The 27,613-nt window shown below is 42.7% G+C and overlaps 1 protein-coding gene across 1 annotated transcript in view; it reads right to left on the reverse strand.

The window, feature by feature from the left end:
• COL23A1 (collagen type XXIII alpha 1 chain) overlaps nucleotides 1-17,962 on the reverse strand; it is a 429,766-nt gene extending 411,804 nt beyond the window's left edge. The window contains exon 1 of the mRNA XM_049874491.1: nucleotides 17,093-17,962. Within this exon, the coding sequence (XP_049730448.1) occupies nucleotides 17,093-17,377 (285 nt within the window). The 5' untranslated portion in view covers nucleotides 17,378-17,962. The remainder of the gene's footprint in view (nucleotides 1-17,092) is intronic.
• Nucleotides 17,963-27,613: the final 9,651 nt, after the last annotated feature.

Consider the following 27,613-nt stretch of genomic DNA (forward strand, 5'->3'; position numbering starts at 1 on the left):
AGCTCCAGATCGCTCTCCTGCAAACCCAGGTCTCCACCCCTAAAGCCCACCACATGGCCTACGCAGGGCTGGTGAGGAGGGCGCCCCAGGAGAACCTGGTGCCGGTCTCGTGTTACACGTTAGAAAATTACAAACCTCTTTCCCAATTCCTGCTCACTCCATAGTCCCCTCCACACACACGCACATATACACACAAGCACGTTCACATGCCCTTCCGCAGGATCACGGACCCTAGTCCCATGGCTGTGCAAGCTTGTCCTGCATTTGACTGTACCACCACACAGGCCTGAGAACAATGCTGTGGATGATAACAACCCACGCATCACACAAGAAAGCAGTTAAATAAATGGGTCAGAAACAGCTTGACTCTGACTCATGGAAACCCTGTGTGCGTCTGAGTAGAACTCTGCTCTATAGGGTTTCCGATGGTTGGGTTAATTTTCTGGAAGCAGATCATCAGGACTTTCTCCTGAGGCACCTCTGGGGGGACTTGAACCTCCAACCTTTCAGTTAGCAGCAGAGCAGCCCAGGGACTCCAAGTAAATGGACAGGCCCTGCTTTTTTTGTGTGATGATCATCCCTGGAGGCCCAAAGTTGAGTAGATTTTATTTAAATTGTCTTTTGAAAATGCTTTATGATTTGCTTCACAACTCAAAGTTAGAAGCGAGCTCGGTTTCAGAAGCTGACGTTACCCGTTTGAAAGCATTTGCTTTCTTTCAGATTTTGTGGCTACATCAGAAAAACGAATACTTTCTCATTTACCAACGTGAATTGAAGCAGATGTGTACGTGGCCTCTAATTCTCTGGGGTAACCATTTGGGGGTGTTTGTGCCATACTGCATAATCAAAAAAACAGACTCTCTTATTTAATTTAAGCAAATTGATTAGGTGTTTGGGTGCTGTGTTGCAGTAACAGAGCTATACAATTATTTCAATGAAATGATTTGATTTTTATTTTGGTCATAAATCTGAAATTTTTAAATGGAATGGAAAATCTCATTTTGCTCAAACGAGAGACTGGAAAAATGGGATTATGAAGCTAATTCAATCTTTGCTTTTCTTCAACAGCCACATCACATTTCTCTGCTTATTGACTCAGAGACTGGATGTGTGCTAATAAGGTTTTCAATGGCAGAACCCCAGGGTTAGAAGGATTTTACAGTCAGCCATGCAACCACAGAACCTCCTCTCCAAGAAGGAAACACACATAGACATTCCTTCTAAATTTAACCAAACAAAACATCCTAATAAAACAGCCACTTTCAGGGTGTGCATATGTGCTGGGTGCTTTGTACAAATCAATGTATTTAATCCTCACAGAAACCTTATGAAGCCAAGTATTGTAATCCCCAATTTAACAGATGGACAAGCTGAGGCTTAGAAAAGCAGTCATTTACCCAAAGTCACATAGGGCAGTGGAGGTTCCGTGGTAGAATTCTCACCTTCTGATTCCCAGCCAAAGCATCTCATGTGCAGCTACTACCCATCCTCAGAGGGTGGTATGGAGGCTTGCATGGTGCTATAATGCTGAACAGGTTACAGCAGAGCGTTCAGACTAAGACAGACTAGGAAGAAAGGTCTGGTGACCTACTTCTGAAAATTAGCCAATGAAAAGCCTATGGACCACAATGGTCCAGTCTGCAACCTATCACGGAGATGGCGCAGACCCAGGCAGCATTTCATTCCATTGTGCATGGACTCATGAGTCAGGAGCCTTTCGATGGCAAGTAGCAACACAGCTGGAAATGGCAGAGCTAGAATGTGAATCTGTTCTACTTAAGGCTAAAGGCTTCCCCACCAGCCCACACATTCTCTACTTTCTGCTCCTACCCAAAGCTAAATTATCACTTCTGCTGGGTCTGCCATGTGGCTTTGGAACGGGCACTGGTCTAGGAGCTAGACTACCCAGGCTCAGGTGTATGCTCCACCAGGGGCCAGTCAGTGCCCCTGTCTGGAAGGGTGAAGCCCGTCTTGGCAAGGGGGTCCATTAAGAAACATGCAGAAACACATGGGTCTCTCCTGCTCAATGTGGGCACAAGGGAGGCACTCAGCTGTTCTCTCCTGAAGCCTCTAGGAGGACATTCATGTGACTTTCTTTAAAACTACATCTGTGAACTTATTTTTTCCTCCAATAGCTCGTGCTTAGTCTGGAAATATGTTTCTGGACATGATGAAGGGATGTTTTCTGAGTGCCTGTGTCAACAATTAAAGATTAATCCTGATCCTACACATGGAGAAAATCGAAAGGGGAAGGAGCTGGAGGTCGTGTGTGGCCTACTGAGCACTTTCCTAAGTTACATTTGTTCACATAATTAGAAGTTACAACCGAGGGCTAAGCACTGTGCCTGGCGCTGCTAATGCTGCTCAGGAAAGGTTTCTGGCCCAAACCAACAAATGAACCAAATTTTGAGATTAAATTTGTAGTTTCTCCATAGCGTGTTGTTGTTATTTCAGTAAGACATATGTTACGAAAAGTTTGCCATTTTAACCACGTAAGTGTACAGTTCAGTAACATTAATAGATTCACCATGTTGTGCTACCAACACTATTTCCAAAAGTTTTTCATCACCCCAAACAAACTCAGTATCCCTTTAGCAGTAACTCCCCATTCCTCCTTCCCCCCACCACCCAGTTCCTGTTAACCATTAATAAACTTTGTTTCTTTGCAGATCTAGACATTTCACATAAGTGGGATCATAAAATATTTGTCCTTTTGTATCTGACTTATTTCACTCAGCATGAGGCTTTCAAGGATCATCCCTGTTGTAGCATTTCTCTTTATGGTTGAGTAATGTTCCATTGTATGTATTCCATATTTTACTTTTAAGGCTTTCCTTAATATTAACTTTTTTTTTCTTTGAATGTCAACAAAAGTTGAATGAAATAAAATATTCCATTAAGAAACACTTTTAAGGCCCCAAATGGCTACAACAATGTTGAAAGAGAAAAACAAAGTAGGAGGGCTCACACTTCAGGTTTTAAAACATACGATACAGCTACAGTAATCAAAACAGGCTAATACTGGTATAACAATAGACACATAGACCAGTGGAACAGAACTGAAAGTCCAGATATAAACCCACACATCTGTGGTCAACTGACTTTTGACAAGGGTGCTAAGTCCATTCAATAAGGAAAGAAGAGTCTCTTCAATAAACGGTCTGGGAAATTGGGTTTCCACAAGCAGAAAAATGAAACAGGATCCATACGTCATACCACATATAAAAACAAATTCAAAATGGATTAAGGACCTAAATGTGCAAACTAAAACCATAAAATTCTTAGAAGAACAAGCAGGGGTAATACTGTCAGGCTTCGCTTTCAACAATGGATTATCTAATATAATAACAAAAACACAAACAGCAAAGGACAAAATAAATAAATGAGATCTCATAACAATTAAAAACTTTTGTTCATCAAATAACTTTACCAAAAGAGTAAAAAGACAAGCTACCCACTGGGAGAATATCTTAGGAAATCCTTTTTCTGACAGAAATCTAATAACCAAAATATATACAAAACTACAACAACTTGACAACCAAAACACAAATAACCCAATCATAAAATGGGCAAAGGATCTGACAGACATTTCACCAAAGAGGACATTCAAATAGTCACCAAACACATGAAAATATGTTCAGCATCATTAGCCATCAGAGAGATGCAAATCAAAACCACAATGAGATACCATTTCATTCCCATTAAAACAGCCAAGGTTTAAAAATAAAAAAACAGAAAATAGCAAGTGTTGGTGAGGATATGGGGGAAATTGGAACCCTTAACCACTGCTGGTGAGAATGCAAAATGGCACAGCAATTGTGAAAAACTGTGTGGCATTTCCTCAAAAAACTAAAAATAGAACTACCGTATGACCCAACAATTCCACTCCTGGGTATACACCTAAAAGACTGGAAAGCAGAGACTTGAAAAAGAGACTTGTACACCAGTGTTCATTGCAGCACCGTTTACAATAGCCAAAAGGTGAAAACAACCTAAATGTCCAGCAACAAGATGAATGGATAAACAAAAGGGGGTACATATACACAATAGAATACTACTCATCCAGTAGGAGAAATGAAGTCCTGATACATGCTACAGTATGGATGGAGCTTGAAGACATTATGCTGACTGAAATAAGCAAATCACAAAAGGACAAATATTATATGACTTCACTTACATAAAAAGACAAGAAAAGTTAAATGTATAGAGATCAAAGTTTATTAGTGGTTATCAGGGGTAGAAGAAAAAAAAAAAAAAAGGGAGGGGATTTAATGATGATGGAAAAATCGCATTAAGGGTAAGGCTGCATAGTCAACTATTATAATTGCCGTCAATAAGTTGTGTACCTATAAAAAGTTGAACTGGCAAAAGTTGTGTGATAGATATATTTACAATGATGACCAAAAAAAAAAAAAAAAAGGAGAGAGAGTGAACAGCTGCTGAGGCTGCTTGTGTATGACCAAACACCTCATGGGATTTGACTCCTTGGTTTGGAGGTTTAGGGTCATGGTTTCATGGGACATCCCTGTTAATTGGCCTAATAACGTATTTAGCACTTCTGTTCTACCTCCTGGTTTGTTGCATAGTGCCTGGGGTCTTAAAAGCTTGAATGCGGCCATCCAAGGCATAACAATTGGTCTGTTCACCTGGAACAACAGAGGAAGAAGGAGAGTCAGGAACAGGAGGAGGATATGGGGTATGTGGCTAATTGCCTCCATGAACAACTGCCTCCTCTGCCATGAGACCAGAAGAACTGGATAGTGCCTAGTTACCATTAACTGAATATTTTGACCAAAGATTCCATTTAAGAATCCTGACCAAAAGGGGGAAAATGTAGAGCAGAGTTTCAAATTCTTATCACTCCAGACTTTTTAGAACCATGGAGGGTAGATGAACCCCTGAAACGATTGCCCTGGGATAACCTTTAAACCTTAAACAAAAATATGCCCTGAAGTCATCTGAAAACTTAAGCAATAGTTTAGCTTAACTAGTAAAAAGTTTCTGCATTGAGCATGTTGTTGTTGTTAGGTGCCGTCGAGTCTGTTCCAACTCATAGCGACCCTATGTACCACAGAATGAAACACTGCCCAGTTCTGCACCATGCTCACAATCATTGTTATGCTTGAGCCCATTGTTGCAGTCATTGCGTCAATCCACCTTGCTGAGGGTCTTCCTCTTTTCTGCTAATCCTGTACTTTACCAAGCATGACATCCTTCTTCAGGGGCTGAATCCTCCTGACAACACGTCCAAAGTACGTAAGACACAGTCTCACCATTCTTGCTTCTAAGCAGCATTCTGGTTTTACTTCTTCCAAGATAGATCTGTTCATTCTTTTGACAGTCCAAGTTCTAATAGCCCTTGTTTTAGGGTGGTGAGATTATCAGTAATTTAATCATGTTAATCAACATACATTTTGGTTATCAAAAAGGAGAGGGATTACCATTATGACCCAGCAATTCCATTCCTAGGTATGTACCCAAAAGAATTAAAAGCAGGACTCAGACACCTGTACCTCAATGTTCACTGCAGCACTATTCGCAGTGGTCAAAGGTGGAAACAGCCCAAATGTTTATCAACAGATGAATGGGTAAATGAAATGTGATATATACCTACAATGGAATATTATTTAGCCATAAAAAGGAATGAAGTTCTGATACACGCTACGACATGGATGAACCTTGAAAATATTATTCTAAGTGAAATAAGTCACAAAAGGACAAATACACAGTATGATTCCACTTCTATGGAATACCTCCAGCAGGCAAAATCACAGGGACAGAAAGTAGATTACAGGTTATCAGGGACTGGGGAAAGTGGGGAATGGGAGGTAGTGTTCAAGAGAAAAAATTTTCTGTCTGGGGCCATGAAAACATTTTGGAAATAAGTAGTGGTGATGGTTGTACAACATGGTGAATGTAATTAATGCCACTGAACTGTACACCTAAAAATGGTGAAAATAACAAATTTTATTTTATACATATAATTTTTTTTACCACAATAATTTTTTTTTAAAGAGGGAAGAATAGCAAAGCTGGTATCTAAAATTCCAGATAAAGGAGGTGGCCACATCTCAGCAGCCACAGGGAGCTGGAGAACTATTGAGCACTTCCAGAGGCAGAGAGAAAAGGGACTACACTCGCCCTGTGAAGAGCAAGTTTGAAAGAGTTCTCCAACAGAACTCTTATATCCAACCTGCACACATCAGTGCCTAGCAGAGAGAGTAAGCATTATTTGGAAAAAAGGGGAGAAACACATAGCAATTACGGCAAAGAAGAGGGCTCCTCTGAAGGTGCAGGGTCACACCACTCCTCTGTGAGGTCCAGGCTCACAGCTCATGCTCTGCTGCACAGGCCATCACACCCGGCCCTCCTAACAACCCCGAGCTCCACCTCGCAGTGAGAGAACTGACGCTCTGCTGGCTGGACAACAAGCCTGGGCCACACAGCTGGCAGACAGTGGCCTTTGGATTCCTCGCCCAGAGCGTTTCTCTCCACAGAACATTTTTCTCTTCAAGCTCAGATCTCCCAGTGCCACCAAAACACATGATGCCAACCAAGGCTGGGGCAATCTCCCAGCTGCATGCTGCTCATTGCCCCCAGCCACCGGGACTCCTCACACAGGCCGGAGGGAAAGGTGGGGTCTCCTTCCTCATGAGATTGCTCCTCAGGAAGCTGATGAACGCAGACAGAGGGAAGCGGGTCCCGGAGCAGATAGCCCTGACCTGGGGCATATCCACACTGCCCTGGGGTGAGTACTAAACTCATGCAAGGTGAGCTGGACCTGCCTGTTCTAGCTCCTATCTTCCAAGGCATCCTGCAAACCCCAAGGGACCTAAACCTGGTCCTGTGTGCCCTGGGCCCGTGTGCAGGTCATTTCCTGCACCAGAGTGACATTTCTTCCTCTGTAAAAACAGGGACAATAACCTGTGTCTTAAGCATCTCATGAGGTGGTTGTGGGACATTGTTATGATTTTAAGTTATTCTGTAACTTGCAAAGCTCACGTTTTATAAGTGCATTACACACAGAATTACAGATTCCGATATTGCTATAAACCCAAATTTATTGATATACAGATACTAAATGCCCACAGGACAAGTACATACCAACCTACTGCCTATCCCATTGGATCAAAAAACCTTTAGCTGGATTTCAAGTCGTTGAGGAAGAATTTCTTCATAACCTGGTTCCAGCTTGTTGCCCAAGCCTCTCATTCTTTGAATGGTCACCTACTGGTTTGACCAATCCCCATATGCTCTCCCCTCTTTTCCAATAATAGCCCTTCCTCCAAATTGGCCTTTGGAGAACTATCCTCCACTCTCAGTCTCTTTGGCTTTAATGGGGCTGGCCCTGTGCACATATGCCTACACATAGGGGCACACAGAGTCTGGCCAATCAGAGTGGCCTACTCCACTGAGGTAGTCGTTTGTCCGTCAAAGTAAATCAAGGGGCTTCTGCCGGGGCTGTTAGGAAAGAGAACTATGAGGAAGTAAACCTGGAGCTATGGCAGCCATCTGGCCACTTCATTGCGAGAGTAGGGCTATCCTTGAAGAATATGGAGACAATACAAAGAAATATAAAATCAAGGCACTTCTAGCTGTGCCTGATGAGACCTTCCCCTGGACTTCTCTGTTACTCAAGTCAACTAATCTCCTTTTCATTTTTTATTGTACTTTAGATGAAGGTTTACAAAAGAAACTAGTTTCTCATCAAACAGTACACACATTGTTCTATGACATTGGTTAACAACCCCACGACACGTCAACACTCTCCCTTCTCAACCCTAGGTTCCCTATTACCAGCTTTCCTGTTCCCTCCCGCCTTCCAGGCTCTGCTCCAGGGCTGGTGCACCCCTTTAGTCTTGTTTTGTTCCATGGGCCTGTTCAATCTTTGGCTCAAGGGTGAACCTCAGGAGTGACCTCATTACTGACCTGAAAGGGTGTTGGGGGCCATTCTCTCAGGGTTTCTCCAGTCTCTGTCAGGCCAGCAAGTCTGGCCTTTCTTTTTAAGTTAGAATTTTGTTCTATATTTTTCTCCTGCTCTCTCCGGGACCCTCGATTGTGATCCCTGTCAGAGTAGTCGGTGGTGGTAGCTGGGCAACATCTTGTTGTACTGGACGCAGTCTGGAGGAGGCCGTGGTAGATGTGGTCCATTAGTCCTTTGGACTAATCTTTTCCTCGTTTCTTTAGTTTTCTTCGTTCTTCCTTGCTCCCGAAGGGGTGAGACCAGTGGAGTATCCTAGATGGCCACTCACAGGCTTTTAAGACCCCAGATGCTATTCACCAAAGTAGAACGAGGAACATATTCTTTATAAACTATGTTATGCCAATTGAGCTAGATATTCCCAGAGATTATGGTCCCCACAGCCCCCAGCCCAGCAATTCGGACCCTCAGGGAGTTTGGAGGTATCTTTGAAGCTACCATGACCTTGCCTTGTACAGGTTGTGCTGGCTTCCCCAGTATTGTGTACTGTCTTACCCTTCACCAAAGCTTCCACTTATCTATTAAGTGTTTTTCCATCCCCACCCCTCTCCTCCCTCATAACCATCAAAGATTGTTTCTTTTTGTATGTAAACTTTTTCATGAGTATTTACAGGAGTAGTCTCATACAATATTTGTCCTTTGGTGATTGACTTATTTCACTCAGCATAACGCCCTCCACATTCATCCATGTTATGAGACACTTCACAAATTCACCGTTCTTTATAGTTGCATAATACTCCATTGCGTGTATGTAACACAGTTTATTCATTCATCTGTTGATGGGCATCTAGGTTGTTTCCATCTTTTTGCTATTGTGAACAATGCTGCAATGAATATGGGTGTGCATATGTCTGTTCATGTGACAACTCTTATTTCTCTAGGATATATTCCTAGGCGTGGGATTGCTGGATCATGTAGTATTTCTATTTCTAGCTTTCTAAGGAAGCACCATATCATTTTCCAAAATTGTTGTATCATCTTGCATTCCCACCAGCACTGCATAAGAGCTCTGATCTCCCTGCAGGCTCTCCAACATTTGTTATTTCCTGTTCTATTGATTCATGCCAGTAATGCCAGGGTGAGATGGTATCTCCTTGTGGTTTTGATTTGCATTTCTCTAACAGCTAGAGATCGTGAGAATTTCCTCATTGTCTGTTGGCTGCTTGAATGCCTTCTTTGGTGAAGTGTCTGTTCATTTCCTTTGTCCATTTTTAATTGGAATATGTGTCTTTTTGTTGTAGGGGTGTTGGATTTTTTTGTAGATTTTAGAGATTAGGCCTTTGTCTGATTTGTAATAGCCAATTTTTTTTTTTCCCCAGTCTGTAGGTTCTCTTTTTACTCCTTTGGTGAAGTCTTTTGATGAGAGTAAGTGTTTAATTTTTAGAAGATTCCAGTTATCTAGCTTATCCTCTGGAGCTTGTGTGTTGTTGATTGTGGTTTGTATCCTGTTAATACCCTGTACTAGGGCTTCTAGTGTTGATCCCATTTTTTCTTCTATGAACTTCATGGTTTTTGGCTTTATATTTAGGTCTTTGATCCACCTTGAATTAGTTTTTGTATGTGGTTTGAGGTGTGGGTCCTGTTTCATTTTTTTGCAGATGGACATCCAGTTTTGCCAGCACCATTTGTTAAAAAGACTGTCTTTACCCCATTTGATGGACTTTGGGCCTTTGTCAAAGATCAGGTGACCATTGGTGGATGGATTTACATCTGGGTTCTCAATTCTGTTCCACTGGTCAATGTACCTGTCGTTGTACCAGTACCAGGCTGTTTTGATTACCATAGCTGTATAGTAGGTTCTGAGGTCAGGTAAGGTGAGTCCTCCTACTTTATTCTTCAACAGTGGGTTAATTATCTGGGGCTTCTTCCCTTTCCATATAAAGTTAATGATAAGTTTTTCCATTGCTTTAAAGAGTATTGTTGGTATTTGGATGAGGATTGCATTGTATTTGTAGATCGCTTTGGGTAGAATTGTCATTTTCACAATGTTGAGTCTACCTATCCATGAGCATGGTATGTTTTTCCATATATGTAGATATCTTTTGGTTTCCTGCAGTAGTGTTTTGTAGTTTTCTTTGTATAGGTCTTTTATATTCCTGGTTAGATTTATTCCCAAGTATTTTATTTTTTTAGGGGCTATTATAAATGGTATTGTTTTCCTTTTCTTTGCTCTCTTTATTGGTATGTAGGAATCCAACTGATTTCTGTATGTTGATCTTGTATCCTGCTATTCTGCTGAATCTTTCTATTAGTTCTAGTAGCAGAAAAGGCATTCGACAAAGTCCAACACCCATTCCTGATAAAAAATCTCAATAAAATAAGTATAGAAGAAAAATTTCTCAACTTAATTAAGAGCATATATACAAAACCAACAGCCAACATCATTCTTAATGGAGAGGGGCTGAAAACATTCCCCTTGAGGACAGGAACAAGGATGCCCTTTATCACTGCTACTATTTTGTTGGAAGTCCTAGCTGGAGCAATAAGGCAAGAAACAGAAATAAAGGGCATCCAAATTGGTATGAAGAAGTTAAACTGTCCCTATTTGCAAATGATATGATATAATACAAAGAAAACCCAAAAGATTCCAAAGCCCCTTTTTAATTGAAGCCAATCTGAGCTGGGGTCCTATCACATTGTTGTTTGAAGGTACAAGAATCCAAAGGCATCTGTTGTTGTTGTTAGGTGCCACTGAGTCAGTTCCAACTCATACTGACTCTATAGGGCAGAGTAGAACTGCCCCATAGGGATTCCAAAGAGCAGCTGGTGGATTTGAACTGCTGACCTGCCGACTTTTTGGCTAACAGCCAAGCTCTTAACCACTACACCACCAGGGCTCTAAAGGCATCTGGAAAGGCTGAATCTAATGAGATGATGTTCAGTGAAGGTAAAAAGGATGTTCTCCTCTGGGGTCCCTGATTCTAAGTGCACATGGTCTGGAAAGACCTATAGTTTAGGAGAAACACAAGAAGGGACACAGGGGACTTGGAGGCCACAGTGAACTATTGCTGCTGATAAAGCCAGTGGCTGGGGGAAGTGATCAAGAGGGAGCCTGGATCCTGACTGCAAGCTGCCTGGGCATGCTGGATGGGTACAAGTACACCATGCACTGTTTCTAGGTATGCTGAGCCCCTTGGTCCTTGGAGCAGCTAAGCCAGTTGCCTATAGCCTGAGAAGCCTCCTTCATTTCCTGCAGAATGATGTACAAGTGTCACAGTTCCCTGTGTATGCTGTGATGTGGAAAAAGTTGGAAAGTAGTGCCCTAGAGTGCTACTCCCAGGGTGGAGGCCACTCCGGGATCAGAATGGCATCCACTCGATGGTTAAAGAGCATTAACTGCAAAGAATGGGATTGTACCAGATAGAATCCCAAACCCATCAATCTTTTCTTAGACTATGGCTGGAGGTAGAGTTGGAAAGCTGGAGCTCCACAGAGAGGGAGACAGAAGCTTGTGGTCAGCATTCCCAAAGTGTAGAACTAGGGAAACACTGAAGTGGAAAGAGAGTCTAATTATTAAAATCATGGCAGGCCAGTGGATACATTCACTCCATTCTCCTCTGGGGAAACCTCAGTAATACTCTATAACACCTGGCAGACACTGTTGGTTTCTCCCCAACAGCCATTCCCAGTCTTCCTTCCTAACAAAGCCCCAGTTTTGTTTCAGTGGCAACGTGCCCAGCCTCAGGGGATGAATCAAGATTTTCCAAAGCCTAGTGGGATAACCCCATTCCCTTTGTTAGTGACAGGCCTAATGGTGATCCTGTGACCCAGTTCTGGCTGGTGGATATGAGGGGAAGTATGCTAAGGGTTGCTGGTAAAATTTTCCCACATGATTTAAACAAAAGAGAAAACATCTCTGGTTATGGTTATACAACATGATGAATGTAATTAACATCATTGAATTATACACTTTAAAATGATTTAAATTGGAAATTATATGTTATATATGTTTTACCATGATATTCCTTTTTTTAAAAAAAAAGGAATTGAGTCTCTCAAGAAGATGACACTTTTTCCTAACCCCTTTCCTTCTACCTTGGCTACTCTTATGTGAAGACATACAGTTGGACCTGCAGCAGCCATTCTGCAATCATGAGGAAAGACTCAGAGAATGACAGAGACACTGAACAGTACCCAGCCATGGCCAAGTCAGAGAACTAATCCAGGCTCTGCTGACCTCCAGGCTTCTCTTCTTATGCAAGACAACTCAATGACTGTCCAGGTTAAGCTGCCAAAATCAGGTATTCTGTTACTTGCCGTCAAAAGCATACCTACTGACTAATATTTTCCTGTACATTATCTTATCTGCTCATCACTACACCTTACAAGGTAGTTCTGATCCCCCATATCACAGAAAAGGGAGTGGAGACTCAGAGAGGTTAAATGATATAGGTGGATCTCAACAATCCTATTCTGACAAGTAAACGCATGCTTCATCTACCCTGTCTTGCCTCCTGGTATAATGTCATTCTAAGTCTGCAATTTTCCAACTTCAGGACCCATGTCTAAAGTCTTCGAAGCCAATGTGTAAAAGTCCAATTCAACAATTCCAAAAAGATGTTTGTGAAAGAATGCCCTGACAGTTGGCTCATTCTAAATATACTGCTATTATTATAAACCTTTCCCAAACTGTCGCCAAAAAAAGAAGAAGAGAGAGAGAGAAAGCAAGAGTGCCAGGAAGTAATTGGAAGAAATATTTTATGGTTTGGGAGCCAGGAAATGTCAAGGAAACAAATGTAGCTATGATTTACACTCCATCTCTAGTTGTGCCATAGGATTCAGAAATAGACATCTTGATTAAAAGTGCTAAATACAGCATCATGACAAGCGACAGGCCACCTTAGGGGCTGAAAAAGATAAATTTGATTCTGAATTTTACTGTAACTTAACATACCCAACGCAGTGCCGTCAAGTTGATTCTGACTCATAGCGACCCTATGGGATGGAGTAGAACTGCCCCATAGAGTTTCCAAGGAGCACCTGGGGTATTTGAACTGCCGACCCTTTGGTTAGCAGCCATAGCACTTAACCACTATGCCACCAGGGTTTCCTACAACTTAACATATATATGAAATATATATATATAATATATATATATTTCATATAAAAAACCAAAACCCAGTGCCATAGAGTTGATTCTGACTCATAGCGACCCTATAGGCAGAGTAGAACTGCCCCACAGAGTTTCCAAGGAGCACCTGGCGGGTTCGAACTGCCGACCCCTTGGTTAGCAGCCGTAGCACTTAACCACTACGCCACCGGAGTTTCCATATATGTATATATATGACATATATATGAATGGAAACCACTACGCCACCAGGGTTTCCATATATATATATATATATAAATATATATAATATATATAAATATATTTAAATACATATATATGATATATATGAAATGGAAACCCTGGTGGCGTAGTGGTTTCCATTCATATATATGTCACATATATATATATATACATATATATATGGAAACTCCGGTGGCGTAGTGGTTAAGTGCTACGGCTGCTAACCAAGGGGTCGGCAGTTCGAATCTGCCAGGTACTCCTTGGGAACTCTGTGGGGCAGTTCTACTCTGGCCTATAGGGTCGCTATGAGTCGGAATCGACTCGACGGCATTGGATTTATATATATATATATACATGCAATGGCAGGGAAGGATAGTGTTTGGATTTTACCCTGAGTCTCTAGGGCTTTTCTTGTTTTCAAGTTGATTGGTCTGGACAATAGAAGTCCAATAGCCAACAATAAATCCATTGTAAGTTGGAAATGGCCTCCTCTGAAAACAACTAAATATTTCTTTAATCTTTGCATTAAATTTTCTGCTGTAGTATGAAAGTTATGTGTTCTAAATTTAAGCTTCCTTAACACCGTAATCACAGATATAACTACTTTGGGGGAGGGGGGTTGATTACTTAGACAACCTGTTTAAGGCACTTTTTAAGGCAAAACATCAAATTCTTGCTTTGCATTTGTATTTCCAGAACATACTGAAGGTACTATTGTAACGACTCATGCTCAGAAAATCTTGTTTTTATATCCTGAAAACCATTTCTTCTATATTGTACCATGGGAAGGGTCTTTAATAATCATATCATGTATGAATATTCCTTTATTTGTAGCTTCAATATCTACACTATCAGGGACATCAGCCAGTCCCAGAAAGAATTATTTCACAGTTCTTTTCCCAAGGGAACAAATAGAGTGGGTCCCAGATTAACAGTGGCTTTTGTTGGCTTATATTTTCAGAAAAAAATTTCTCTAAAATTAAAGTTGTGCACGGTTGGCAAGAATTTCTCTTCTTTAATTTGGACATGGTTTCTGCCTCTGACAGTGTGAAAAGATGCTTGTTGGTAAAAGAGCAAGCCATGACCCTCTCATATACACAACTACTTCAGCACTGGCTTCATATTTTTCTATAAACCTAAAGCTGCTGTAAAAAAATTAAGTAAATCTAATAAAAAAAGAGGCTTTGCTGAAAACAGAACTGAAAAATGTCTTTCAAACATAAATGTTCTTTCCATTTAACAGATTTTCAGCTCAATACTTATTCGTCCTTCGCATCTAATGGTCCAAAAAAGTATCTACACATCTATGTAAAGGCAATTCCTGGTTTTCCATTGTGTGCCTCCCATAGTCCCCTCGCTCGGCCAAGGACTCTCAATGTCACCCGCCAAGCTGTGTACGTTTCCCACTCATGAATAAGAACAGAGAGGATAGTAGCAGGAACCAACTGCTGCTCGGGGACAGAGGAGAGTCCTCACGGGGGACATTCAATAACCAGAAACTCAAGCCCAACTGCATTCATACCATGCCATCTTTGACTCTTCGCTGGCAGGGAAAACTGGAGAGTTTGGACTCTAAGCCGAACGTACTCCTCAAACACTGAGCTCTGGTTACCAAGGGTAGTATGAGTGTCCTGTGCTAATGCCTCCCTGCTGAATGGAAATCCTGGGATTTCCAATTCTCAAGTGGAAATCCCAGGATTCTAAATTCTTCCTTTGCCTTTCTAACCAAGAGCCAGAGAAAGAAAGAGAAACTAACTTTGTCCAACAGCTCACTGCTGAAGCACTGTAAGTTTGCCTAAGTAGAACTTAGCGCTACAGGATGAAGTGCGATCGAGCAATTGAAACTCTCTCCCAGCTGCAGTTCAGTACTTGACTTATCAACAGTTCACACCAGTGGCTGCTTTCCCAGGACCCTTCCTTATTAGAACTGACACAATTTGTAAGCTCCTTTTCAAAAGTTTTTACCAGGATTTCTTATGTACTCAGTCAGGGCTGTGGTTTATTTTTACTAAGAATAAGAATGATCTTCTATTAGAAAAGAACAGCCACAGTCCTAGCACCGACAGGTAGCAACTTTAGTGGCTCTCTATGAATCAGTTCAACACCCTAGTCTCTAGGGATTTGCCAAAAGATAATGGGTAGCAATTATGAAACCATCACTACGAGTTGCAATAGGGCTTGGGAGAGATTTCTGAACTCTGCAGGCAATTACTAGGGGAAAACAGAAAATGTTTTCATGAAACAGCAATTTTCTCTAAAAGCTAGAAGAGATGTAATGCTGGCTTAAATTTAAAATCTAGTTGTTGTTGAGTAAACTCCGACCCATGGCTATTCCACATGTGTCTGAGTAGAACTGTGCTCCACAGGATTTTCAATGGCTAATTTTCCAGAAGTAGATTGCCAGGTCTTTCCTCCAAGATGTCTCAGTTAGCAGCTGAGTGTCTTAACCGTTTGCACCACCCAGGGACTACGGCTTAAAGTAACTAAGAAATAGGAGTGGTGAGCAAAGAGGTGTGGTACAGTCTTCTTCTCCCATCTCCCTTAAGATTCCAAATTAACTCAGCTCAACAAATTAATAAAGACCACAGCTCCGCATAGTTGAGGCATTTCACGGTAAGAGGCCTGTTCTCCCTCTCCTCTGTCTTAAAACACTCTTTCTTTTCATACTTCAGTTAAAGGCACCCAAGGGAGCAATGGGCTTGGGATCTTGGGAAGCCCCCTTCTTCAGGAAGAGAATGATGGCGTTGAAAAGAGAGGTCAACCCAGCCAAGAGAAGGTGGGTTAGCCCAGCACCAGCCTCCAAATCACTATGCTGGCCCAGTTCTACAGGGAGGGAGGAAGCTGCACAAAAGGTGGAGCTTTTGCAGGACCGGTGAGGGCTCAGAGCGCCCAAACGCAGGATCTGCTTTGCAGACACAGCAGCAATGTTAACCCTTTAGAGGTGTCACAGGGTCTCACATGACGCTTCCAACAAGCCTGTTGTGGAAATCATGATTCCCACATACAGAATGCGGTAATGCAAGATTTGCTGGTCCACAAGGCTCAGGTCCACCTGAAACCAGAATCTAGGTCTTCAGTCTCCAGCTGCTCTTTCTACCCCTCATCCTACCAAGCCGATGTAGGCATTCCCTCAGGGATTGCTGCACTGGGTGCAGCTCAGCCTCAGCACCTGGAACACCACATCTCCAGGATGGGAGGCTTGGAAACAAACTTTCATGGGGAGGGAAGAGGGTGGAGAAGTAGGCTGACCAAAGCCCTCTCAAGGCCCCGGCCTCAGGCCTGTCTTTGGCTTCCCAGTTGGGCCCACACCTCTCCAGGTAGACCAGTGTTGGGAAGAGAAGTCGCTACTTGCAGGAGCCCCTCATTATCGTGGCACTGAAGAGACAGGCGCTCCCACAAGTGGGAAACGGCCTGGCCGAAAGCATACCCCTGCGGAGATGGCCCCCAGGTCTGTAATTCCAAGGTTCGAGGTCTTTCCGTTATCTCCTCCTCGTCCTCAAACGGCCCTTCTCGCTTCTTGTTTTTCCTGTGGCCGCCCACCCAGGTACAGGACCCTCACCACCGCCGCCCAGAGGCCCAGAGGCTGCCCCGGCTGACGAGCAGCAGGAGCTGGGAGACAGCGCGACCCCCTCGGGGATGACCACCCCAGCCCCTGCCCCGCGGCATGCTGCCGATGGACTTGTGCGCAGTGCCGGCGGGCGCCGCTTCCTCAGAGAGATGGACACTCTGCCACTTGCTTCCAGCGCACTGGCACACTCCCCTCAACCCAACACGCTCGCCTCCAGCAGACCGGCCCACGGCCCCGTACCAGGGAGCCTCACCTCGCGCAGCAGGCGCTCCAGGTGCTGCTCTGCCCAGGCAGCCAGGGCGTCGGGCGGACCCGCATGCCGCAACAGCTCCTGCTCCTCCTCGAGCACCGCCACCCGGCCCTGCAGCGCGGCAGCCTGGGTGCCCAGCAGCAGGCAGGCGGCCGCTGAGCCCACGGAAAGTAGCAGGCACAGCGCGCTCACGGCTCGGGCTCCGGGCGCCGACGCGGTACGTCCCCCGCCGCAGCTGCCCGCCCGGCCGCTCTTCTGCTTGTCGCCAGGGCTCTTGTCTGAGTTCATGGCACGCTCGTCGCGGCGCGTGGGTTTTCCGAGGGTGTGGAGCTGGGCCCGCGGGCGGTGGGGAGCTGGCGTGAGGGCCTAAGTAAGGCACAAGGGCGGGCGGGCGCCGGCTCGCCTCTGGGCAGCGGCTGAACACAGCGCACACCTCCTTCTCCACCGCCAGCTCCTCCACAGCAGCCACTTTGGGCAGTTTCCTCTATGCAAATAGATGTGCCAGAAAAGGAGCCGGACCCACCCAGGGGAGGAGTGGCCCTGCCGGCCCCACAAGGCGAGGGGCCGTGGGAGGGATGGGAGCTGGCGCCTCCAATCCGCCCACCGGTGCCTGGGACCCCTGCGCAGCGCACACCTCTGCTCTCACCTGCCCCGGGCACGTGGTCTGCACCCACACCCACGTGCGGTCCTCTGAGTCTCCCAGCCAAGTCCCTGCTGCGACCCCAAAAGTGTGAGGTGCGCCCGGTGACTCAGCGTGCCTTCTGCAGCCCGCTCCAGGCTAGAACACCATTTGTGCCTTGCGAGCATTCTCCTGAATTTGTGAATTAACCTTTCTGCACTTTACAGAAAGTTCAAAACGTCAAACCCAGTGGAAAAAAGTAGCGGATCTTACCTAGATGGTAGCTTAGCGCCGCTTGGTGGCCAAAAGTGACTTCGTGCACTCACTCACATTTAGAGATGCAGTCCTGTTGGAGATTGTGCCAGGCAGAAGGATGCCTCTTAGCATCTTCATTCTCTCAGCATTTATGATGTGCCAGAAATGATGCAGGAAACAGAAATGGTAAGACATTGTTCCTGACCTAGAAAGGGCTTTTATTTAAGAAAACTTAGACTATAACAAAAGGAAAAGAGGGAAAAGGGAACTCCAACTTTGTTGAGTTGATGGCTGAATTCTGTAATGGAAATACAACTTGGTAAAAAATGATGATCCAGTATGCATTACATGTCAGAGTCCCTGGGTGGCACAAACAGCTAAGTGCTGGACTACTGGCCAAAAGTTGGCAGTCAGAGACCTCTTGGAAGACAGACCTTGGCGATCTGCTTCTGAAAGGTCAGTCTTTAAAACCCTATGGAGCACAGTTCTACTCTGACACACATGGGGCAGCCATGACGCAGAACCCAATAGACAACATTTGACCTATACTGTGATTTTGCTGCAAATTTAAAGCATTAAGGCTGGAATGGTCTCTGGTGTGCAACTGGGGTCCAGAGAAGAGAATGAAGTTCATTGGCCAGAGTGGCCCTAATAGTCTTGACAGGGAAAGTGAGAAAGTCAGTCAAAGTTCTCTGGTTCCTCCCAAATTCCTACCAGGCATATTCATATCCTAAAATGGGTCACAAGTAACTTTCAGCAACCAACTGTAATATCCAAGCAAAAACAACTTCCCAGAATGCCTCATCTAAGGTGGATGTTCCCTCAGTCCCATTCAGAGGGGTTAATCAGGGGTCAGGATATTAGTCTCAAGTTACCTTTTTATTAACTACGTATTTTTTGCAAATAACACACCCACATAAGTGCGCCCACACATATAACACATGCATAGCTTGCTTACAAAAACAGCAAGGGGGGGCGGTTTGTGCAGGCTGGCAAGAAACAACACACATTATTTATGTAAAAATACATCTACCTCCTTTGTCTCATTCACCACTGTTTCTTCAAATAACACAACAGTACCTGGCTCAGGGCTGGTGCTCAATAAATATTTGTTAATTGAATTAAGATAGAAATATGTTTACTGTCTACAACTTACTTTAAAAAGCTAGCAAGAAAAATATTATATACGGCTTGTGTCAGTTGGAGTCCTGGAAGGAGACAGATGGCATCCTCAGAAAAGGTGAAGACATTACATCTGAATGTAAGGGCTCTTTACAAAGTGGGGAAATGAAGCAAAACCAACAAAGGCTGCTGAAGAACACTCTCGGGGCTAGCTAAAGGAGCAAGGGGAAGGAGCTATTATGGGAATGCTTTAGAGCTTATTCAAAGAGGGCTCCTCAACCTTTGTTAAAGGGACACAGCCTCTGCTGTCCTGCTGGGACCTACCATTGATCTAACCTATAAAATATATATATATATAGGACAAGAGGGCCCAGTTGATGCAGTGTTAAGAGGTCAGCATCCTGAAGGCTGATAGTAGAGTGAGAAGGATGTGGAGCAGATCTAGATAGTAAAACAAAGAAAAAATGGGAAAAAAGGAAAATAAACCAGTTGCTGTCTAGTCAGTTCCAACTCATGATGACCCCATGTGTGTCAGAGTAGAACTGTGCTCCACAGGGTTCTCAATGGTTGAGTTTTTGAAAGCTGATCACCAGGCTTTTCTTCTGAGGCACCTCTGGATGTACTCAAACCACTTACCTTTTGGTTAGCAGCTGAGCGTGTTAACTGCTTGCACCTCCTGGGGACTCCATATAGCATTTACCAAGGTCAGTCTAGTTACTGCTGCCTCTGAATGTCTTACCTGTTACCAACAGGCTAACTTTAGCCCCTGATATGGCATTCTTCCTCAGGGAGGCCAACTGGTCACCTAGTCACTGATTTAGGAAATAATATTGGAATCATTAGTCCCTGTCCTTGAGCACAGAGAATGTGACCCAGGTGGAGCTGGGCTCACAAGGACTCACAAGGACACATCAACTGGGCCCTGAGGTATAAAGACAATAGCTAAGATAATCTTAGAAAATATCTTTTATGGAAACCATCAAAGGGAACACAAAAGACTTTCCACTCATCTTTTTCTATTAGCATTTAGTGAATAGAAAATTTGTCGGACTAATGAAGACCTCCTGCCGTTCACTGAAACCTATACCAATGATTTTTAAGAAAAGATTCAAAATGTGGGATCAGTTTCTACCCAGTGAAAAGGTGAAACTGTCAGTGTTTTTGCCATTTGTAATGTTAATATATACTGATGATTCTGGCTATCATAGAATGCTTGTCTGGTTTTCCACTCTTGCTTATTCTGTAGTTTCCTTGGACTTGAGCAGACATGGCTCTAGCAGTATGCTCATCCGTTTTCCCACTTTTGTCTGTTCTAATATTTCCTTGGACTTGGGCAGACATGGCTCTGGCAGCATGGTTGTCCATTTCCTACTTTTGCCTATTTGAACACGTGCCGAATAAAACTTTCTTCTTACTTTACTAAACTTTGCGATGTTTTTACCCTACAACATCACTAATCAACTACACTGGACTCCCTCCATCCTGGACGGACCAGTGGTTTGTCCCCCATACTGATAGATATCTATCTCAGGTACAGGTTCTTCTTTCTTGTCTGCAGAGCCTCAGCCAGCACCACTATCCTTACAGAATGCCCCACCCACAGCCTAGTAGCCAACCAGGACAGCCACTTTACAGCAAAGGAGGTGTGGGAGCGAGCCCATGACCATGGAATCCGCTGGTTGTATTAAGTACTGCAGCAGCCAGCTTCACAGAACTCTGGAGCTACCTTCTAAAAGGACAGATATACACTCTGATGCAGTGTCACCTTTTGGGGTGTGGTGAATGCATTAAATCAGGGGCCTCTCTCTATATATATATGATGTTATGTTCCCAGTAGGTCTCTGTGTGGCTCAGATGGTTTGTGCTCAGTTACCTAAAGGTTGGTGGTTTGAACCAATCTAGAAGCACTGCAGAAGAAAGGCCTGGTAATCTGCTTCTGTAAAAATGATAGCCAAGGAAACCCTATGGAGAAATTCTACTCTGTAACATATAAGGTTGCCATGAGTCGGAATTGATTCAATGGCAACAGGTTCGAGTTTTTTGCATTTCCAATAGGAAGAACACATGGGTTCATGAACAAGGGATGGAAGCAAAAGCAACCCCACTGCCAGATTTTGTGCCTGCAGACCCAACCCACAACTCTGGGCTCTGCAGGGTTGGAGGTCCTAGTTCTCAAATGGAGTATACTCTTCCCAGGGCACACAGCAAGGGTCCCATTAAACTACAAGCTATGGCCACCACTCAGGGCACTTTGAACTCTATGCCTGGGGACCAGCAGTCAAGAAGAGGAGTCACTACTTTGGCAGGAGTAACTGACCCTGATCAGCAGGAGGCAGGGCTGCTTTTACATGGGGGCATGAAGGAATACACCAGGTGCCTCGTGATACTCCTGTACACTACTGTAACTGTGGACAGAAATATGAAGCAACACTAGCCAGATGACTGACAAGGGCTCAGACCCTTCAGAATTAAAAAACAAAACCCAAATGCTGTGGAGTCAGTTCCAACCATGGCAACCCCATGTGTGTCAGAGTAGAACGGTGATCCACAGGGTTTTCCATGGCTGGTTTTTTGGAAGTAGATCACCAGGCCTTTCTTTCAAGAGGCCTCTGAGTGAACTAGAACCTCCAACCTTTTAGTTAACAGCCAAGTGCATTAACCATCTGTGCCAACCTCAGGGCTTCTCAGAAAAAAAGGGCATTATTCTATAAAACGGGAAATTACTTGGCTCAGATAGGATTGAGAACCATTGTTGTTTGTCGCTGTAGAGTCGATGCTGAGCCATAGTGACCCTGTGTGTGCAGAGTAGAACTGCTCCATAGGGCTTTCAGGCTGTGACCTTTCAGAAGCAGATCACCAGGCCTGTCTCCCAAGGTGCTGCTGGATGCGTTCAAACCATCAAGCTTTCGGCTACTCTGAGAACCACTGCAGATCAAAGTAGTGTCGATAATGAAAGGGTTCAAAAATGTTCAAGGCAGCAGGGGTACTTAATCCATTTTTAAAAAAGTTTCCAGCAAAAATGATTTAAATTAGGCAAGGCTTAAGGGAATAGGATTCAATTACATGAGGAAATTGTTACATAAAATAGTGTGATGTAGAAAAGGTACCAGGTCTGGACTCAAAATGCTTGGATTCTGGTCTTGGCTCCATTAATACCTCACAATGTAACTTGAAGCAAGCGACTTACCTTTTCAGATCCTCAGTTTTCTAGCTTGTAAAATGGAGACACACAGGAGCTGGATTTACTCCTTCCTGAAACAACTAGAAAACCAGACAGAATATATAAAAAATTTTTCAAGGTATTAGAGATCAGGAAACAAAGGACAATGATCGCTGGGAGATAGGAAACAAATGAAGTGGGTCCAAGAATTACCCTAGCTTACCCTCTGGAGAGATTTTCTAGGTCACAGTGCAGACAGGAGGGGGACCCCTGGTAGAGCCTGGTAGCTGTCCTGAGGTGAAGAGATGGATCTGGGAGACTGGGGAGGCCAGGGCAGCTAGAGCTAGCAGACAGATGACTGGAGAGAAGAGCTGCACAGAGAGAAAACTAGAGCTCTGCAGGTGGTTCCCTGGAGTCTTGAGTTCAGATAAACTACCTGGGACCAGGGAAAGAATCATCCACAAGAATTAGATTCTAGTTGCTGAAGGAAATAATTCCCACACCTCACACAAGGCCAGGAATGGTTATTATTCCTACCAGCTACTGGAAAACCTGATAATTCTCAGGGAACTGGGGAGAGTAAGGCACCCTGGTAGCACAGTAGTTAAGCACTCAGCTGCTAACTGGAAGGTTGGAGGTCTGGGTCACTAGCTACTCCAGGGGAGAAAGATGTGGCAGCCTGCTTCTGTAAAGAGCAGGCTTGGAAACTCTATGGGGCAGTTCTATTCTGTCCTATAGGGTCACTATGAGTTGGGATCAACTCAATGGCAGTGGGTTTGGAGTATTCAAAAAGGGTTTACCTCAGTTCCGTACCAAAAACCAAACCTGCTGCCATCGAGTCAATTCCAACTGAGAGAGACCCTATAGAAAAGAGTAGAACTGCCCCATAGGGTTTCCAAGGCGGGGCTGGTAGACTTGAACTGCCAACTTTTTGGTTAGCAGCTGAGCTCTTAACCGCTGCCTAACAAAACTTAAAAGCAAATTCTGAAAATCTCAAACTGATTCCAAGTATATTAACCATGTCCCAGAACAAAGCTCAAGCATACAGGAATACAAAAATATCCAGTGCCCAACAAAGTAAAATTCAAAATGCCTGGCATCCGATCAAAAATTACCAGGCATGCAAAGCAGCAAGACATATAACCCATAAGGAGAAGAAAAATCAATCAAAACCAACCCAGAAATAACAGACGGTAGACTTAGCAGACAAGGACATTAAAAGTTGTAACTGTATTCCATATACTCAAAGAACTAGAGGAAAGGTTGAGTATGTAGAGACATGCACGATATATAAAAAGACCAAAAACAAAATTCTAGGAATTCAAATGACAGCGTCTGGGATGAAAAATACACTGGATGGGATTAATGGTAGAGTAAGACCCTGAAGAAGAAAAGATTAGTGAATTTGAAGACATAGTAGAAACCATCCAAAATGAAATAGAGGAAAAGAAGGTTAAGAACAAATGAATCAGTGAGCTGTGGGACAATTTCAACTGGCCTAATACATTTGTCCCTGGAGAAGGACATCATGCTTGGCAGACAGCCAGCGAAAAAGAGGGAGACCTTCAATGAGATGGACTGACACAATGGCTGCCACAATGGGCTCAAGCATAGCAACAACTCTGAGGATGGTGCGGGACCAGTCCGTGTTTCCTTCTGTTGTACACAGGGTTGCTATGGGTCAGAACTAACTCAACAGCACCTGACAACAATAACAATATATATATAACCAAAGTCCCTGGGAGGAGAGAGGGCAGAAAAAAAAATTGAATAATGGGTGAAAATTTTTTTCCAAATTTGATAAAAACTATAAATTCACATATCCAAGGATCTCAATGACCCCAAGCACAAGAAACAAGAAGATAACCACCCAAGGCACATCACAAACTGCTTCAAGTGAGTAGCAAAGAAAAAAGCTTAAAAGCAACCAGAGGAAAAGGACACATACAGAGGAACAAAGATAGAGTAGGCTTCTTACTGGAAACAATGCAACCCAGAGGACAGTGGAGCAACATCTTTTATAAACCTAAAATTCTATACCCTGTGAAAATACCTTTAAAAAGGAAAATAAAGACTTTCTCAGATATAAAAAAGCTGCAAGAATTCATCATCAGCATATCCACAATAGAAAGAAATGTTAATGAAGCAAATAAGGCAGAAGAAAAACCATACCAGATGAAAATAGGGATTTACACAAAAGGAACAAAGAACACTTGACAAAGTAACTATGTGGGTAAATATAAGACTGTATATTACTTAAACCTCTTTAAAAGATTACTGACAGTTTAAAGTAAAAATAGTAGCAACGTATTATAGCATTTTAACATGTGGCTAAGTAAAACGTACGATAACAATAGTACAAAACCCAGTAGGGGAAGTTTACCGTTTTAAGATTCTTATACTGGATTTGCAGTGGTTTCACTTGAAGGTATAGTGTAGTAAGTTAAAGATGGATACTACAGACTATAAAGCAATCACTCAAAAATAAAACCATACAATTATAGTTAAACTACCAAGGAGTAAAAATAGAATCATAAAAAATTATTCAAATCAAAATAAGGCAGAAAAAGAGGAAAATGGGAACAAAGAACAGATGGGTCAAATAGAAAATAGGAAGATAGTAAATCTAACCCCCCCCAAAAAAAAAAACCCAACCACATCAATAATCAATCAAAATGGTCTGAACACATACAAAGATTGTCAAGCTGAATAAAAAAGAACCAACTATATACAAGAAATACACTTTAAATACAGACACAAGATGAAAAGCATAAGGATGGAAAGATATACTGTGCTAACATTAAAATGGAGATACTCCCTGTATGTACTCATTTCATATGGTTCCTATATGACTAAAAGCAAAATAATAGGAATAGAATTTGTAGACTGTAGAATATTGTAAAAATCAGAATACAGGGAATAAATCATGAAATGGGGAAAATACTGATAGCTACCAATCACTAGCAGATGAGGAAATTCATGGATGAGGAAATTAAACAGAATATGTAACTTGTCCACATACATATGTGGTAACCAGGATCTGAACCCAACTGGACTCTGAAGGCAAGCATCTTTTCACAAGTCATGATACTCTCATACAATAAATGTTTCTAACTTTCAAAATTATGAAGAATAGCAAGATCTTTAAAAGCTACACTCCTTTTATCAATGTCATCGAGCCCTGGTGGTAGAGTGGTTAAGAGTCTGGCTGCTAACCAAAAGGTTGGCAGTTCAAATCCACCAGCTGCTCCCTGGAAACCCTATTCTGTCCTACAGGGTTGGCATCGGCTCTACAACCAACAGGTTTGGTTTTTCCTTTTTTTTATCAATGATGCACTCCAAATAACATGTAAGCCTGTTCTTACTCTCAAAAGTGTACCTGCCCATGGGTGCTATTGGCCTGAAGGGCAGTAGGTGGTGATAAAAGCCTTTAAAAAATCCAAAAACCAAACCCACTGGTGTCGATTCCAACTCACAGCGACCCTGTAGGACCGAGTAGAACTGCCAACCTCTTGGTTAGTGGCCGTAGCACTTAACCACTACGCCACCAGTTAAGGATAAATCCAGAAACTTTTAAAAGCACTGGATTTGAGTCCTAAAAAACCTCAATTTTCATTTATATTTATAATGGGAAATATTTTAGCTCTTCTGAGGGGCCATGCCCCAAAATCTACAATTGATCTTTAATTCATCTGATTACATGAAACTGCCGTTAATAGCCAAAAGACCTAGGCCTGTGAAGTGCCAGCCTCCATAAAGGATGTTTACTGTGGCTTCAAGTTTTCATAATTAAATGTATGTCTCAGTTTCCCCAAAATTGTAACATTTAAAACCAAACTAAAACCAGGAAAGGAGTTTAAGAAAGATACATGTAAGAAAATGTATCTGAATAGAAGACATTTTTGGTTGGTAAAAATAAACACATTTCTTGGAAAATACTTCTTTCCCTTTTAGCTTCAAAACTCCAATGTTAGGGCACCAAAAACAATTGATAGCTTAGCAATTCCTGATGCAATAAAGAGGGATTAATACTACTGGGAAAATTTTAAAAAAGTAAAAAATATGGAGTGATCTAAGTTAAAGAATCTATAGGAAAAAAGTAACTATTAGTGGAACTACTAAACACCAGGTAATCTGCTACATTTTCAGTCACCTAAAACAGAGGTATTAGTAGCTCACTCCCTCAGATAAAGCCTGGCACTAGAATTAGAACCAAACTGATAAGAAGTCTGCGCTCTTTCAATACATTGAAATGCTATCCCAAGAAATTAGCCAATACGTAAGGAATGAATGTCATTATACTACAAATTCAATCTAGAGGCTTGATTAGATTCAGGTTCAACTGAACAACTTATAATCTTTTTAGACAACTATACCTTACAGGTGCTGTGTACTTCCCTCAGGAAGCACATCACCTGGTTGTGAACCTCAGGTTCAGATTATCATTGAGTTCAAATGTTGTCAACCTGAACCTTCCATTATCAAGACCCCCGTCAATTTTTTGTTGTATTACTTTAGGATACACTGGGATTGGTGCCTGGATCCACAATTTCATTGAGTTGCAACACAGTATTTCTCTAATTCTAACATTATTTATTAGGTGGAATGCTATTAAAAAAAAAAAAAAAAAACTTCCCTTCATTAACTATCAGGTTACAATAGAAATGAAGACTAGAGAAACAGACATCACCGTGAAGAAATCCTGAGACAGATGATTTTTTTTACTAATTTCATTAGCAAAGAAATAGCATGAAAAAAAAAAAAGGTATGTACAATGATGGAGACCTGAGATGAAGTAGCAGTTATGTGGGCCCCAACTGGGTCCTGAATCAAACAAACTATAAAACTACTTTTTGGTGACAATCAGGAAATTTAAATATGGACTATCAGATCAGAAAGTATTTTGTTAGATGATAATGGCGTTACAACTATGTAAAACACGCACTTACCTGTTAAGAGACATATACAGAAATAGTTCAGGTAAAATATTATCTGGCATTTATATTAAAATAGGGAAATAAGTTGGGGGACAGCACAAAATCTGCAAAATGTTTTTAATTTTTGAAGTTGGCCTGTATGTACAGAGGCTCATGATTCTATTTGACTTCTGTATGTCTTACGAGTTTCCTATGCTAAAAAATCAATCACTAATATAATTCCATTGCTGCCGATTCCAACTCATGTAGAACTAGCCAACTCCCCCAAATGAGTTAAGTGTATTCACATTAGGGAGATTTCCTCTAACTAAATGGCTGAATTGCTAGAGTATTTTTAAAACTAACCTAACCTGACTTTTGAACTTTACTTCCTCCTCTACTTAAAAAGGAAACCTGGCGGTACAGTGGTTAAGCATTTGGCTGCTAACCAA

This window comes from Elephas maximus, chromosome 2, assembly GCF_024166365.1.
Source record: "Elephas maximus indicus isolate mEleMax1 chromosome 2, mEleMax1 primary haplotype, whole genome shotgun sequence".
Lineage (NCBI taxonomy): Eukaryota > Metazoa > Chordata > Mammalia > Proboscidea > Elephantidae > Elephas > Elephas maximus.